This window comes from Ovis aries, chromosome 8, assembly GCF_016772045.2.
Source record: "Ovis aries strain OAR_USU_Benz2616 breed Rambouillet chromosome 8, ARS-UI_Ramb_v3.0, whole genome shotgun sequence".
In the NCBI taxonomy this organism is placed as follows: Eukaryota; Metazoa; Chordata; class Mammalia; order Artiodactyla; family Bovidae; genus Ovis; species Ovis aries.
This window is the reverse complement of record NC_056061.1, coordinates 59,436,515-59,454,379: the sequence shown is the minus strand read 5'-3', so window position 1 is coordinate 59,454,379 and position 17,865 is coordinate 59,436,515. Positions and strand designations below refer to the sequence as shown.

At 40.6% G+C, this 17,865-nt stretch overlaps 1 protein-coding gene across 2 annotated transcripts in view; it reads left to right on the top strand.

Moving 5' to 3' along the window:
- Positions 1-17,865, top strand: part of SLC2A12 (solute carrier family 2 member 12) — a 66,596-nt gene that overhangs the window by 37,645 nt on the left and 11,086 nt on the right. For both annotated transcript variants that reach the window (XM_004011348.6, XM_060419690.1), the window contains exons 3-4: positions 10,633-10,755; positions 14,827-14,959. In XM_004011348.6, the coding sequence (XP_004011397.1) occupies positions 10,633-10,755; positions 14,827-14,959 (256 nt within the window). The remainder of the gene's footprint in view (positions 1-10,632; positions 10,756-14,826; positions 14,960-17,865) is intronic.

The window sequence follows — 17,865 nt, the reverse complement described above, 5'->3', positions numbered from 1 at the left end:
TCCTGGGTGTTCATTGGAAGGACTGATGCTGAGGCTGGAACTCCAATACTTTGGCCACCTCATGCGAAGAGTTGACTCATTGGAAAAGGCCCTGATGCTGGAAGGAATTGGAGGCAGGAGGAGAAGGGGATGACAGAGGATGAGATGGCTAGATGGCATCACCAACTCGATGCACATGAGTTTGGGTGGACTCTGGCAGTTGGTGATGGAGAGGGAGGCCTGGAATGCTGCGATTCATGGGATCGCAAAGAGTTGGACACGACTGAGCGACTGAACTGAACTGAACTTTACTGCTGAGCCACCATTCCCTTTAAGGAAAACAAGCAGTTAATTCACATTGATGGCTTGAGACGATCAATTCTGCTAGAGTTTTTAGAAGAGATCTGAATAATTCTCCTTTTTGTCTTGCTAAGAGTTAGGCATTTATGTCCATGTTCATATTGTAGTTAATTTTTTCTTTTCCAAAGAAACCATGGCATAAGAATTCCAATTCAGTAACCCAAATTGTATTCTAGAGTATTGGCACAAATGATTTGAAATTTAAAGAATATTTTTATTAAGAGCAAATTTTCATGCCGGATCATGAATGCATCATAAAACTTATTAACCTGATGCATTTATTGCTCAGGTATTTCATTTAGAGAGCTTATTACTTGTAATAGAAGCAAATCCTTTGTGTCAACAGGGGTATAAAGAGAAAAGTACTTGCTGTTCCAAAGAAAACTCAAAAGCAAGATTAAATCATCTTTATTAAATCTTTTAAAATATGGGTTGGCTTAGAACAACATTCCTTCATTGTATTAGATCACAACATAGTTTCTCTTGTCAAAAGTATTTCTATTTTTAGGCTAAAGTGTATGCCCTACATTATTTCGCTTTCTGGTCCTCTGTTTGCCTGAGTCTAGAATAACTGGGGTACTCTGAAATCTAGAATTCAGAAGGGGGCTTAAATTTGCTACCGAGTAATCTTACATATTTTATTTTGTACATTTAAAATATTATTCTACAGAGGAATCCATAGGTTTCATGAGCCTGCTGAAGGGGTTCATAGAGGTTAAGGACTTCTGCCCTCCTGTAACTCATACTGAAACTCTTCCATCAAATGAAATCACAATATATACCCCACTGCTTTTATTAGAGACTTTTATGAAACATTCTGTTTTACACGACTCATTTCTCCCTTTAAAATATGTTCAAAATCTTAACTTGACTCTCCACTCTTTCTGGGGTGATTCTGATCATTTTAGCTCCTTCTAGTAATGAATACTTTTCTATTACAGTTCAAGCTTCAGGGTAGAACCAAAGATCCCTGACAGTGTGAGGATATAGAGCCACATAGAGATTTGTCTTCTTCTTAGGCTTCAAAAGTAAAGCAGAAATGAGTCCAAACCCAAAGCATAAAGTTATTATCTCATGAGTTCATTTGAGGTAATACTTGTGTAGCCGCCTTCCTTAAAATAGCCTCTGTAACTCAGAAAAATGTGTGTGACTGTTCTTTTCAAAACAATTATTAGGGTCTTTTTTCAAAATCCAAGAACTCTATGTCCATAAATTAATTAATTAACCTCTTCTTCTTATCTTATGACTAATATCTTTTCATTAGAGAAGATTGAAGTAATTTGTCCAAGGTCACATATTAGGCTCCATAATGAGGCTATGACTGTTATCCTTTAACTGCCTTTGTATTCTCAAGTTCAAGCAGAACTTTACCCTAAGGATTGAATGACAGGTGACACCAAATCACCTCCCCCTATCTCTTTTTCCAAATAGGCAGGAGCTCCAGCAAGAAAGCATCTTGGAGGGACCTGGAAGAGAGGAGAGGGGCAGAAGGTGGTGGGGATCCATCTGGTCACTCACTTGTCCAGCACATGTGAATGGCTCACTCATGACCCACTGGGCATGGTGCCCATTGATGGTGACTCAGGAATGGATGAGTGAAAGCCACACCTCCCCTGCATGGAGCTAGTGGTGGGGACAGGCAATAAGACAGAAAATAAACACATGTATAATACAGCTTCGAGAAGCGAGAAGTGTCAACATTTAAGTGGAAGTAAGAGTGATGGAGACAAATAAAGAAGGATCAGGGATAAGATCAATGGCCTTAAGGGGGTCACTCAAGGTTTAGGAGGAGTTTTGGGAGGAGAGCAAGAAAGCCTGCAGAGGTTGTAAACAAAGTGCATGAATTCAGACCAGACATTGGCGTCAAGCTTCCTGACACTGAACTGGCAGTTCCATGGTGTAGGACTCCAGATAAGTCAATCCATCTCCCCAGGCTTCAGCTTCCTGACCTACCTCACAGTTTAACTGGGGTTGAACAAAGATATTTGCATGGAGTATACCTAGTGCATTGCCTGGTGGGTGGCATGGACTCAATACACTTAGTTATTAGTGCTATCAAATATCTGGGTACAGTCTAGACATGAGATGGATGTTTCCAGTAATGCCAAGCACTGACCTCAGCTGGCATTTTGCTTAAGCCATTTCAGGAGACATAGCAAATGTTCCATAGCCCCATATTGAATTATGATGCCATGGTCCTTCTCACCTCCCTTCCAAGCATCATTCCAATTAGGTCAAGACTAAAGAAAACACATGTATTGCTTGAAGTATGGTTCAGTCCTGCATTACCTACTGTCGAGAGAGCCTTCTAGTATATCAGACAGATGTTACAAAAAATTTGGAGGCTTTGGTGAAAGGTGTGATTTAGGCTGAGAAAGAACCAATTCTCTATTATTCTGAGTTGGTGCAACTAATTTGGACTCTGTGTCTTGGGTGTCTTGTTCATTGTTGTTTCCTTGAGCCTAACCTTGTGCCTGGCCCACAGTAAAGGCTTAAGAAATATTTGTTAGATGAGCCCAAAAAAGTTTCTGGAACTCTTTCAGCTTCTGTGATGTAGGGGTGCTGTCTCTCTAGTCAGCTGTTGACATATCCTGATCTTCTCTAGTATGAGTTTGTATCAATATAGAGGGTATCAGAAATAAAAGTGGTTTGAGTGGAACCTCATACACATTTGACCAAAAGTTATGTCTGAGTAAAGCTACTCAATTGAGGATGTGGAGCCATCTCTAATTCATTTGGCGACTTAAGAAGTTTCATGTCTTAAAGTTACAAAAATTAAGGCCATAAAAAATGTATGGTATTAGAAAATATTTATTTCTATTATGTTCTTCAAATATAAGATTCAACCCTTCTCCTGAAGTGGAAAAAAAGACTGAGATTAGCTATATCATGGGATAATAATTCCTATCTTGGTTTAGTAATTGAATGTTTTAAAACTTGACACTTTCCAAAAAAGTGTTGAGATAATTTCTTCCCGGTTTGCCTAGCAGAAATATTCAAAAGTCTAAGTCTGGTATTTGGGGGTTGTTTTTCCTTACTTAATTAGTGTTAGAGCTTATAGAAATATTTCAGTGGATTATCTGAGGCTTAAGAATCATGTAAAATTTCTCAGATGTAAGCGGGAAGTCTAAAGTTAATAATGGTAATAAAAGATCTTAAAAAAAAATTCGTACCATAGCTACAAATAATCAGCTCTCAAGAACTATAAACTGGCTGATATTTGAGCCTACTAGCAAGTTTACAAATTAGCCTGTCTCAGTTTCATGGATTTTGGCAAAAGACCCTAGACTCTTTGGTCAGAGACAAAAGACAGTTTATTACTCTTAGCAATAGCAATAGCCAGAGTTAACAGCATTTGCATGGTTCCCCAAGCCCTAATGCCTTGACATCATGAACCAGGCCAGATGACACCTACACATAGAATGGGTTATTTTAGAGAAGAAGAGTCCCAACCTTGGGGAACCCAAGTCTTTTATAATAGACAGTAAACCAACCTGATTTTTCCCTTGAAGGGAAACATTAATTTAAGCAATAGCAAGCAAACTTTTGCCCAGAGGAGATACTCCATCTTCCAAGGCTGCTTGTTATATGAACATCCTTAGAAAGACAGTCTGGAACAAACTCAGTGCTTTTGTCAGGAAACATACTGAAATGCAAGACCCATGAAAAATTGTTTTTCAACTCAAATATTCTAAAACATATTAAACAATGTTCTGTTTAAAACAAAACTTTGAAACTTTTTAAGGCACAAAGACTGTAGAGCCTAGCTTTGTTTGTTTGGTTTTGCAGTGTTTAAGCAGCCTTTTGGAGGATAGCTATCAGTAGTAAGCATATGACTTGTTTGCCATAACATTTAATCTAAAATTTATAACTAAATAATGAGCTCTTCTAAAAGAAATTGTTCATGTGATGTTTTCATAGTTAAAGATGATGACAATTCCAGGGATGTGGAATAGCAGGTTCTAATTTGGAAGTTTACTTAGCTACTAGACTTCAAGATATACAGGGTTTAGAACAAAGGCTTGCAGACCAGAATTACATCAGATGTTCCCAAAGAGATTTTGATAGTCTTCATATTTCCTTCTAGGCTCCAGGCCTCTAATACTCAAAACCATTACAGTCAGAGACTTTTTTAGTGTTCAATCTTTTCTTTTTCCTACCATTCTTATGGAATAATACATACTTTTAGGGAAAAAGCATATTGATTAAATTATTATTCTTTAAACAGAAGAATTTTATTATCAAATGGAGCCATTATACAATCATATTCACCCAATGGGTTTGTGGTAAGTGTGTCTACCTTTAAGATCTTCTAAATATTTTTTTTCTTTCAAGTTTTATGTTTCAGTTATCACCAAAATTCATACCAATACTGTTCCTCCTCCTCCCCAGTTAATTAAGTTAAAAGATATTTAGCTTGATTAAAGTGGTGATTTATTTGGTCCTCTGGTGTTAGTCATTACAATAACGCAAAGTAAACCAACAATAGTATCTGAATGGTTTTATACTAAATTTGCATCCAAGCAAAAGAGGAAAAACTTAAAGAAGAGAAATATGTGCCCGTTGCTAATTAAATTTCACTTTCCTCTTTGGAGTTAGATAATGCACAGTGGTTCCCAAAAGAACCAAACAGTCTGAAACTGTATTTTTGTAGCACAAACACAGCTAAACACAGAGAAATTGCACCATTTATTACATTGCCATCAAAAATGACTGTTCACATAATATAACACATTGGGGTTTAGCTTTCCTCTCTGACCTGCACTATGATTGTTGCCTCATGCCCTTTAAAATTATGAATATCAGACAGTGAAAACATTAAAGAAATAGAGTAAAAGTTTTAACGCTATCTTATTAAGCACAGTATTCACGTGTTACTTTATTGTTCTTCAGAACACATTAAGCATTTTTCCAAAGAACACTTGCAACATTAGAAACTATAATACTTTTTATTATACTTCTTATTATGAATACTGAAGCATCATTCATAAGAAAAGTGCAACATAAAATGTCATGTGTGAAGCACGCTATTCACATCATACTGTAAACCAGAGTGGATTACTTTTTTGTAACTCCTTCCCTTCTCTTTTTTTCATTTTGAATTCTAGTTCAAAATATCTGCAAATTCGGATAAGCATACTCCTGGGGGCTACTTTCTGGAATCTTCCTTCAGTGATTCATTAAAGGAAATCAATTTCTTGACCTTTAGGAAAAATCTGTTTCCTAAAGTTTCTTCTTCCTTATCTTCCCACTAATAACTATTCTTCCATTTAAAAGAAAGCACATCCATTACCTGCCAGAAATCTTATTATGACAATGTGTCCCCAACTATAAAAACCTGAGGAACACTAATCAAAAAGGCAGTTGGAGATATTGGTGTAGATGTGGACTAGAAAAATGACTCTAATGACTATATAATAATACTTCTTAAGCTTAGATATTTCCAATAATCTGCTTTTAACAAACCTATGGGCTGAGCTAATCAAGTTATCAACTGATACATCATTACAATCATTTTTTTTGTTAACTTAAAGAATGTAGTGAGACTGCTATTATAAAAAATTTTTGACTCCCCATCAATTTTTATTATTCTTGAGAACATTTCATCTATTTAAAAATGTAAACTTTATGTTAAATGCCATGTTGCTATATTTTTAAATGGATGAAGATGAATATCAAATAGAGATGGTATTTAAATTCCACTGGAACTATTTGAGTGATATAAATATTCTCTATTATAAACATAGAGTTTAAATGGCATCAAAAGTAAATAAATAAAATCATTGAAATTGCATATTTTGCTGTCATTTAAATTTGTGGTAAAAAAAAAAGTGAGATGTTGATTTATAAATGAAAGAAAGTACTTAGCTTTTCTAATTATTTTAAAGGCTACACAAGCATGAAAGCCTGGAGACCCCGCCACAGTTCTTATTCCCAATTGGCACCTGTTCACAATAGGGTTCCATTTTTAACTCTGGAATGTTTTTAAGGATTTAAAGTTTAATCCAATTAATCCATGTAATCCAATTTCTCCTAAAATATTTTAGAAAATCATTTCTGATTGATTCTGACTAGAAATCATTAAAATAGAAAGATTGGGGAAGCTTGAGGCTTTATTTCATTGCTTTTCTTGGTTTGTTAATATTCTTGAATAAGGTATCTATTTTAAAAGTGGCCAGAAGTGAGCAAAATCCAGAGAGACTGAGAGAAGGAAAAATACAAAAAGTAAAGATGTTGTGGATGGTGGTTTGCTGTGCTGTGCTTAGTCGCTCAGTCATGTCCGACCCTTTGTGACCCCATGAACTGTAGCCAGCCAGGCTCTTCTGTCCATGGAGATTCTCCAGGCAAGAATACTGGAGCGGGTTGTCTTGTCCTTCTCCAGGGGATCTTCCTAACCCAGGGATAGAACCCAGGTCTCCTGCATTACAAGTGGATTCTTTACCATCTGAACCACCAGGGAAGTCCAAGAATACTGGAGTAGGTAGCCTGTCTCTTCACTAGGGGAACTTCCTGACCCAGGAATCGAACCAGGGTCTCCTGCATTGCAGGCGATTTCTTTACCAGCTGAGCTACCTGGGAATCATGATGATGGCTTATGAAGGAGTATATTTTTAAAGGACAAGATTTTCCCACTCCAGCCGCTTATAAGATCATAATGTAAACATCTAGTTGGAAGGAAATGGGCATACTCCCTTACAAATTCACATTTTAAGTACCTCTGTACAGTGAGAGCAGAGCTGGGTCTGCTGCACATTGCCTACAAAGTCAGTAAAAGCCATAGGATTTGGCTTCACTCCTACAAAGTATAGGACACTGGCTCCATCAGGTTGTTCAGAACTCTACAGCCTACGTGTAGAACTTCCTCCAAGTTGCTAGGAGTTCCCTAAGAGTTTCAAGGTAAGGTAAGAGTTTCAAGCCTTCCATGAGTCTTTCAGACCTGAGGCTGCCATGCCACGTGGTTCAGGAAATGCTCAAGCCAAATGGGAAGCATGCCTGAAATGCTGCAGCGTTTACATCTGAAGGCACAGGGAGAGAAAGGACAGCCTCAGTGGGAAAAAAATGTTCAGCAGTGGCAGAAATATAGGAGGAGGGGGAGATAAGCATGGCTGCTGACATGGCAGAGCTCAGCCGTTACCACTGATTGGCCCTATTTATCCAAGTTTGTGTCCTCTGCTGCACACAGAGCCACTTCGACGAGTTTGTCCCTCATGGTCATTTTATGGCCCTCTGTGCAGCCGTAAACACCACAGATTTCATCTGGATCAGGCCTGTTCTGACAGGCAACCTTGGTGATTGAATACCGTGTGAAATACGAGTCTCAATATTTGTGGACAATCATCTCCCAGCAAGTCCAAAATTTCCTCAATCCTTGTAACCTGGAGAAGAGTTTAAAGACTCACGCAGACATTTATAGAGGCACCTATTGCAGAGGTGGTCCTGGAAGAGAAGGATAAAAGGTGGAATAATAGATGTCAAGGAGAATTGTTGCAGGGCCTGCTCACCTGCAGTGAATGGCTGCACTCATTGTGAGAGAATTATTATATCTCTGACTACTCCAGAGAGAGCCATCACTTTACTGCGGCATGTGGCAATAACTTGATTTTTGGTGGTGAGGAATTAGGCTCTCTCATTGGAAAAACACTTGGGATTTTAAAAAAAAACAAACTTCCACCTATTATTAAATATCAGTATATTAAATTCCTGTGATAGTTTATACCTCTTTGCTGTTTACTTACGAATTGAAACAGCTTCTCCATTCCCTCTGCTCTGGGTACTCATAGCCCTTTTCCACTGTTCAGTGGAGACAAAATTCTGGCACCATCTTGCACCTAAGACTGCCATGGACGGACTTTATCCTTTCAGTAAGTTCTACCTTGCTGCAAATAGCACTTTCAGATTTTTATTTCACTCTCTATGGATCTGAAAACCTGTACTCTTTATGATTCTGAGATCTGTTAAAGCTATTTTAACATTGTCATTGTTGTTCAGTCGCCTTTGAGACCCCATGGACTGCAGCACGCCAGGCTTCCCTGTCCTTCACTATCTCCTGGAGTTCACTCAAACGCATGTCCATTGAGTCGGTGATGCCATTTAACCATCTCATCCTGTCATCCCCTTTTCTTTCTGCCTTCAATGTTTCCCAGCATCAGGGTCTTTTCCAATGAGTGGGCCCTTTGCAACAGGTGGCGAAAGTTTTAGAGCTTCAGCTTCAGCATCAGTCCTTCTAATGAATATTCAGGGTTGATTTCCTTTAGGATTAACTGGTTTGATCTCCTTGCAGGACAAGGGATTCTCAAGAGTCTTCTCCAACACCACAGTTTGAAAGCAGGACCTCTACCTGCATCAAATACCCATGGCAGGAAGGAGCCTGGGGGACTGGCCTGTGGCATAGATGATTTGTCTTTGACAAAGTGAACTAACTTACTTTTATCTTGTACTTGCTCAAGGATAGCCTTGTTACAAAGGCTTCACCAAAATTACGCAGCCATCATTCTTCTTAGAGCCAGATCCTCTCTCTTGCAAAGCTCAGGGCAAGGTTACCTGATCTTTGCACTGGTCTCCGAGGATATAATCTGCAGGAACCTGGTGAAGGACTTTGGGGCACAGAGTGGAGGGGAGGGCTTTGGAGTGTTATTTTGGAATTCCTTCGTAATTAGAACAACAATAATCATGTTCCTTTGCTTGTGATTCTCTTCCATACCCTCAAGGTAACCACTTGGAGCAAATAATCAAGGGGAAAATATGTGTTTGCAGCCCTCTTCTGTAATTTAAATATTTTTCTTTGAAACAGCAAATTTACTTTGAGCAGATGTTCTCTGTACAGAGTGTGATCCTGCTACGAGAGATAAATTTTCAGTCAGAGACACAGGTGACAGCCCCATGATTCTGGCACAGGCAGCCCGAGTGGTTGCTGGTCAAGGGGGGCCCTCCTCAGCCTCTTGTTTCTTTCTCCTCTGGGGTAGGACGATGCAGCTGGTCTGTGTATAAACACTGGGTTTGCAACACAAGGTGACTTAGGCAGCACTGAGCCAGGGCTGGGGCAACTCCTAAGCCCTTCTTTCTTCAGCATCAGAAGTGCTTATACTCCTTATCTACATGTTCATTAACAAATATTTATTGAGCCACTCCCAAGAGCACACCGAGATGAAAAAGCATGAGATCCAGAGACGATCCGGGCTCCATGCCACCTCTGAACTCTGTTAGTGTTTAGTTGCTCAATCATGTCCAACTTATTGTGACCCCATGGACTGTAGCCCACCAGGCTCCTCTGCCCATGGAATTTTCCAGGCAATAACACTGCAGTGGGTTGCATGCCCTCCTCCAGGGGATCTTTCCGATCCAGGGATCGAACCTGCGTCTCTTATGTCTCCTGCATTGACAGGCAAATTCTTTACTACTAGCACCACCTGGGAAGCCAGTGTTGGGATCCTGGCAAATTATGAACTCCTTTCAACCTCAGTTTCCTCTACTTTAAAAGAGGGGAAGAGTAATGTTAGTCTCTAATGAGGAGGGATTCAGCGAGGATCCAATGATAACAAGGTTTGTAAAGGGCGGAGTCCATTGAAAGAACTTGTAGCTATTAGGCAAACTGGATTTGATGGGCTGTGAGCAGAAGTCAAGTAATCCCATCAGGCAGGTCCTATGATTCTGTGTCACTCTCAGATCACAAAAAGTCCTCGGATCAGTTCTTGTGCCAAGAAGAGTCTCCTTTCAGAAAGTCAAATATTTGATACAAAATCAAATCCTAGAGCTCCGTTTAATTGAGAGCTTCTCTCCACCCAGCTTGCCACAGGCCGAGAAGTCGGGGAAAGGAGCGGGGTCTGTCTCCTCTTTCACTCTCCTGGTTCCTACCCACTCGGTAGCTGGGATGGTGGACTTCTCCAAGGTTAGGGGCAGAGGAGATTACAGGATAGGGCCCAGAGGAAAGTGGGTAGAGCCAGCATCTGGCACTGAGGCTCTGTGCTTGGCAGAGCCTCCAAGCTGCCTCCTGTCGTGGGCAGGTAGCCCCAGCCACTGCGCTTCCCGTTTGCAGTTCTCAGGACAGTGTCACCTGCCCCAGCCCTTTATGTTGCTCCCCCTACTTCCAGGGACCCTTGTCAAGCTCCCTCAGTTTCATATTTGACTGGAGAGGGAAGAAAGCACATCCCTCCTCCTTCCTCATGTAGAAGGACACAGCCCTGCAACCACAAATCTCGCAGAGGTCAGTGGGGCAGAGGGCAGTGAGCTGGCTCTCAGCTTCAGTGGATTTTCCATCATTTTGCTGCTCCCCGTCCACTCTTCCCTTTCTTCCAGTGCCCTGGTTGGTGCTGAGCGAGATTTTTCCTGGTGGAATTCGAGGACGTGCCATGGCTCTAACTTCCAGCATGAACTGGGGCATCAATCTCCTCATCTCTCTGACATTTTTGACGGTGACAGGTAAGAACTTGCTTTTCCCTAAGGCCTTTTATGCTCTTAGGACAGGTGTTAGGGAAGTACATCACCTGAAAAACACTTTCTTGTCAACATTTTCAAACGCTCAAAAGTAAAGAGGATGGCAGTGAACTTGATGTACCAACCACCCAATTTAAAGTTATCAATCCTTAATTCAGTCATGACCCCACTTGTTCTGCCCCCAAATTAGCTTAAGTCATGTTCCAAACACGTCTCTAAAGTTTCAACAGGGACCTCTAAAAGATAAGACATCTACATACTGTGACTAAAATAGCATTTTCACCCCTAAAAAAAATACTAATAATAATCCCTTGGTATCAAGTATCCAGTCTGGGTTCACATCCTTCCAACTGTTTTATAATTATTTTCTCACTTTATTTGAATCACAGTTCAAATACCTGATTTACAGTTGATTGGTATGTCTCAGAATTTACAGGTTTCAACTCCATGTTTCCTCCCTCCCCACACTTTATATTTTTAATAAAGAAGCTGGGTCATTTGTTTCATAGACTTTTTCCCAGGCTGGATTTGCTGATTGTAGTCATATCACATGACCCTCTGTCCTTTGTGTGTTTCCTGTAAACTGCTATTTATCTGTGAGTGGTCAGTCACTCAGTCATGTCCGACTCTTTGTGATCCCATGGACTGGAGCCTGCCAGGCATCTCTATTCATGGGATTTTACAGGCAAGAGTGCTGGAGTGGGTTGCCATTTCCTTTTCCAGGGGATCTTCCCAACCCAGGGAGAGAATCCGAGTCTTTTGCGTCTCCTGCATTGGCAGGTGACTCTTTACCCCTAGAGCCATCTGAGAAGCCTATTTATCTGTAGAGGCTGGGAAAGATTTAGCTTTTCTTGTTTATTTGCAAACCCCTTCCCAGGTGATGGCGTGTGTCCTGCTATTAGAGGCATGTCCTGTCTGTTTGTCTCCCACCTTGTCGTGCCTGCATCCTTTGAGGATCATTGCCAAGATCCATTATTTTCCTTCCATTATCCCTGAAAGACCCTGATGCTGGGAAAGATTGAGGACAGGAGGAGAAAGGGGCGACAGAGGATGAGATCATTGGATAGTATCATCGACTCAATGGATATGAGTTTGAGCAAACTCTAGGAGATGATGAAGGACAGGGAAGCCTGGTGTGCTGCAGTCCATGGGGTCACAAAGAGTCAGATACAACTGAGCGACTTAACAACAACTGAATTTTTATCAGCAGTATTTCTCTAAGGAGAAAATTCTTCTCATTAGTTGTTTGCCTGCCCTGAGTATGGATCATACACTAGATTCATATACTAGCAAGATTAGTGTTTGAAACTTTCTCTTTATTTTCTAGTTTTCAAAATAATAAGGTGGCTCCCCAGCATCCTCAAAAACTGACTAATAAGTTGAGTTTTCTTTGTTTTATATGTATATGTATATATATAATGCATAAATTTTAAATAGTGCATATATATATAATATGGAGATAATATATACATTTTCAGAAGTGGTTCATGCATGCATACTTAATCTCTCAGTCACGTCTGACTCTTTGCGACCCCATGGACTGTAGCCCACCAGGCTCCTTTGTCCATGGGATTTTCTGGGCGAGAATATTGAAATGGGTTGCCATTTCCTTCTCCAGGGGATGTATACTCAAAAAAATATATATCTAGAGGGAAAAACAAGAGTCTTTGAACTCATGTACTTCTGAATCTTGTTGACCACTTTTCTTTTTTCTTTTTTAGTACATCTACTTTTGGAAGTGAACTTTTGGAGTTATTAATTAAATTTAGCTTGTGTTTTTAATAAAATTTTAAAATATTTATGTCCCACATTTTTGGAAATAGCCTAAGACGAAACAAAGGAACTGGTCATTTGCACCAACCATATGTCTTCTGCTGAGATCACACACATAGATCCATGCCCTTCACCTTCTGTCTCTCTCTCTCTCTCTCTCTCTCTCTCACACACACACACACACACACACACACCCTTACCTGACATTTATATAGAGAAAGAGAAATATAAAAGAAAGAATGGAAATGATGGAGGACAAGTAAAGATGACACAAATCTCTGGAAAGGATAGCTAATATACAGGATGAGCTGATGAAGACTCAAGTTCTGAGTGGACTTTCAGAACAAATGATTGGAGAGCATATTCATTTATTAAAAAAAAAATCCTGGTATGATCTCAGACCTGTAGATGACATCTCATTGGACTAAATTTGAAATTCTATACTTCTTTTCAAAAAGTCAATTTTCCAAGTAAAAGATATAAGGGTTCTGCTTGACAGCAAGCCCTTGGGCACTGACTTTTGGTGCAATGTCAGCTGTACCAATAAAAGAAGAGTGTTACGGAGACACAGACATACCCTCCTGTGGTCATAATACAGCTGGGTATTGCTTTCAGCTCTGAGTAGAATATTTTTAGAGAGTTTCATTGTGTCCCCAAGGAGGGCACCAGGTGACATGGGCACATGGCCTGTGGTCTGTGAAGAACAGTTGCAGGAGCTCGGGGTGTTTGACTTGGACAAAGGGATGCTCAGGAAGGGGTGGAGGTGCATTCAAATATTTGCGGCATGTCTTGAAGAAGGAATGAGAGGGCTGATGCAGAGAACAAAACAGAGCCTCTGAACCCAAATTCCCAGAAGGGAGACTTGGCTTTAGAAGTGAATGAGGAGTATGTGTGAAACAGACAGGGCTGATTCACAATGAAGTATACATCCTTGTAAGTGGTGAGCTCCCTGACCCTGTAAGTACTCAGACAGGAAAGGGGACAAGTTTGATGAGATGAGCTCCCCCGCCCCACCTTCTACTCTTCTGATTTTATGCCCCCAGAGAGGGAAGGAGGACCAAATCTTTAAACTCTTTATTAAGTATTCGCTTGGGGGAGACCATGCACCAGCAGCAAGAAAGGCAAGAGAGAGCAGACTTTAAGTAAAATTGCCAGGAGGACTGTAGCGCTGGTCTTTTTTCCCTCTTGAACCCACCTCAGCACAGCTGGCCTGCAAGTGCTTAATATATGTAGATCCTTCCACTCTGCATTTACCAAACTGCCTTCTTGCATAATTGCTCGGTCAGTGTTCCCTACTGACTAGCTATGATTTGTGGCCACTAAGGGCTATTTGCTGTGTTTCAGTCTGTGGCTGGTCTGAGCCAGGCTCCTCCTCTCTGCTCCTGGCTACACTGGACTTTCTGCTGTGCACAGGATGCCACAATACAAGGGCAGACTCGAGTGCATTGGGGGCCACCTCTCACTAGTTACCTTACCTTGACTTTGGTCAGTACTACAAAGGGACAGTACCTCTGGCAAGAAGCCGTCACAGGAAACACTATGTTAGCAGATGAGATCCATCAAAACCTGGAGGATCCTGCTTCTTGCTGATGCTTCTTAGCAAGTTAATATCCTTCATTCAAACCATTATCACTTTTTTTCCCCCTCTGAATCCAGGAAGCAGCATTGCAAATACAGTACCAGTTACTAAAATGATGAAATACTGCCAACATGAAGTGATTTATTCAAGTCAGAGTAAAGAAGGGGGGAGCTCATTCCAAGAAGAGTCCATTTGTATATATGTCTTTACAAATGTCGACCAAATAGAAACTAAACTGCTATTGCAGTGATTCCCAAGAGAGGAACTGAAGGGGGTGAGGAGAGAGGAGAGTGTCTACTTTCTGCTTTATGTGTTTCTGTGTTGTTTGAGGATAGCTTACTTTCAGCTTTATGTGTTTCTGTGTTAGTCGAGGTTCTTTTTGTTTGTTTGTTTGTTTTGCAATGAACATGTCTATTACCATTTTGAAAACAAAAAGTATGTTCACCAAGAAAATGGCATTGGGTTTAAATTGTGATCCTTACAAGACTGTTATTCACTTCACCAGAGAGAGCTGGGGTTGTTTGTGAAAATGAACCTTTCAGATGCTGGCTATATTTTTAATTTGTGATTGCTATTTCCCTGGCTACTACTGGCATGTTTGAAAATACATATGTTTTTATGTGTGCCCTAAGAAGCGTCTATCCACAAATGGGATGGAAGCAACACAAAATGCATCTCTAACTAGTTTCTTTCGTCTCCCCCAGATCTCATTGGCTTGCCGTGGGTGTGCTTTATATATACAGTTATGAGTCTAGCATCCCTGGTTTTTGTTATTGTGTTTATACCTGAAACAAAGGGATGCTCTTTGGAACAAATATCAATGGAGCTGGCAAAAGAGTGAGTATTGCATGCGTTGCTCTCTGAACAGCACTCTTAGCTCAGAAATTCAGCTTTTATATACAATGAAATGATAATATCTGAAATTATTTTAGGATATATGCTTTGGTGGGGAACCATATCTCAAAAATAATTCCAGTTTCTCTGCTATATGTTTAATTGGCATAATTCACCTAAGAATTTAGAATAAGCACGGTTTTCTAGTCTTCCAAAGCTCTTTTCAGTAATGATTGAAGAACCTCTCCCATCTCTGCACCTCCCCCTCACAGGAGTGTCTTTTTTGTTTGGGGTTTCAGATTGGTCCCAGAATGACATGCTCACCCTGTGCTAAAACTGGGCTTCAGCCTTCTGTATCACACTGGTAGGTTTCTTGAAGCCCTAAACACCCATTAAGGCTAAGATTACCAGGAAAACTCTCTGGCTTAAATGTCTAGAATTATTCCAAATATGGCACAAAGTATGTTATGCAAGATGGAGAGTTTCCTACATGAATAGGCAATTAGAACACTGGTTAAAAAAAAAAACTCACATGGAGAGATTGCTTAAACAATTCAACACAGCAGTGGGCTGTGTAAAGAAAACTCCTGTTTTCTTTAGGAACAGAACTCACAACTCTGAGTGATGAAACTGGCCTGCGGGAGGAGGCGATCAGTGCGCAGGGGTCAGGCATGAAAGGGAACTTGCACCTCTTCCTAGCATGTAATCATTCCACTCGTAATACAGGAATACTTGTGCTTAGGGTTTAACATAACAGGAGGAAAAGACATATTTACAGCTTGATTTTCCTCTAAAAATACTTCCAATACACTAGAGAGAAATGTTATGATGGCTAAAGAAATTTGTAAGCACAGTGATTCTTCAGCTTTTACCTGAAGGAAAAATAAACCTGAGAGGTGAACTGACATACACTGAGAGCTATATATGTGCAAATATATAGGCCGAGTTTTTAACCCTGGTTTAAAAGTATTATATAACAATTATTTGTTATTATTGTTATTAGGGTATAAGGGAAGTAGGAGTACGGATGATTTTTACTTTGTACTTTATATACTTTAAAATGTTTTACAAGTAATTCTCCGGCCATTCAGTAATAAGGACTCGGTGCTCTCACTGCCAAGGCCTGGGCTCAGTCCCTGGTTGGGGAACTAAGATCCCACAAGCTGAGTGGGGCAGCCAAAAAGAAACAAACATAAAAAGGCTTACATTTTAAAGACATTTCCTTTTAGTAAGCAGAAAAGCTTTTCTCTTAATTCAACATAAATATCAACTGTAAGGCTAATTTTTGATGCAGATAGGCCTTATTTTATAAGTATTCAATGAAAATGAAAATTATTCACTTACAAAAAAAAAAATATATATATATATAGTTGTCATGAAAGCCAGATATCCCCTTGGCCTGGTCAGAGCATTGTTTGGCTCTATACAAGTTAAAGTCAAACAATTGGATTTCTTGGTGAGCGCAGAATCTGAACAAGACAATTAATTACACATACATGAGTTACATAAGGAATATCTTCAGACCTTAATAACGCAGTGCATTCATCTGTAGACTGGAAATACATCTGACAGATGCAGGCCTTTTCCAGAACTGAGATGCCAGGACCCTGTTGACATCCACCTCTACTGGTCACCCTTTACTTCTCATCCTTCCCTAAGAGCTTGTTTCACATCATTGGTTTGTTTAGATATAAAACCTCCCCAGATGTAGTGGCTTGAAATACACTAGTTGCTATTTCCCATGATTCTTTGGTTTGGCTGGGTGGGGCCCCTGCTTATTTCACCTGGGCTCAGTCATGTGACTCCAGCATCAGCAGGAAGGGCAGCTGGTGGAAGATGCTGATAGGAGTTTCAGTTCTCTTCGGATGGCCTCATCCTCCATGAGGCTAATGTGGCTTCCTCACCTGTCAGACTCTGGGCAGCATTCCCAGGTAGTGGAGGCAGAAGCTGCAAGGTTCCGTGAAGTTTCCATTCTGGAAGTCCCGATACATCACTTCCATCACTTTCTATTGTCAGTACAAGTCCTAAGGCCAGCCCAGATTCACATAGCGATTGACTTATGTCTTGATGAAATGAAGGGCAAAGGTCTTTTGTTTGTTACATTTAACCTATCACATCTATTCTTTCTTTCTTTTTTTTTTTAAGTCATTTATTTATTTGGCTGCACCAGGTCTTAATTGCAGCATGTGGGATCTAGTTCTCTGCTGCTGCTGCTAAGTCGCTTCTTGGTGTGAAGTCATATCCGACTCTGTGTGACCCCATAGACGGCAGCCCACCAAGCTCCCATGTCCCTGGGATTCTCCAGGCAAGAATACTGAAGAGGGTTGCCATTTCCTTCTCCAATGCATGAAAGTGAAAAGTGAAAGTGAAGTCGCTCAGTCATGTCCAACTCTTAGCAACGCCATGGACTGCAGCCTACCAGGCTCCTCTGTCCATGGGATTTTCCAGGCAAGAGTACTGGAGTGGGTTGCCATTTCTTTCTCTGTTAGTTCCCTGAGCAGGGAATGACCCAGGCCTCCTGTGTTGGGAGCTCAGAGTCTTTGCTACTTTGGACTGTGAGGGAAGTTCCACCCATACTGTTTCTTGAAAGTCTTTTACCTCCTGCGTGCATGCTAAGTCACTTCAATCATGTCCAACACTTTGCAACGCTATGGACTGTAGCCTGCCAGGCTCCTCTGTCCAAGGGATTCTCTAAGCAAGAATACTGGAGTGGGGTGCCATTTCCTTCTCCAAGGGATCTTCCCACCCCAGAGATCGAACCTGCATCTCTTACTTCTCCTGCATTGCAAGTGGATTCTTTACCACTAACGCCACCTGGGAAACCCTTTTACCTCCTAAGAAACAATTTTTCCCCCTGGGTCTTCTTCTCCTACCTCATCAACTCTTAATTCCTTCTTTCTCCTTCTACT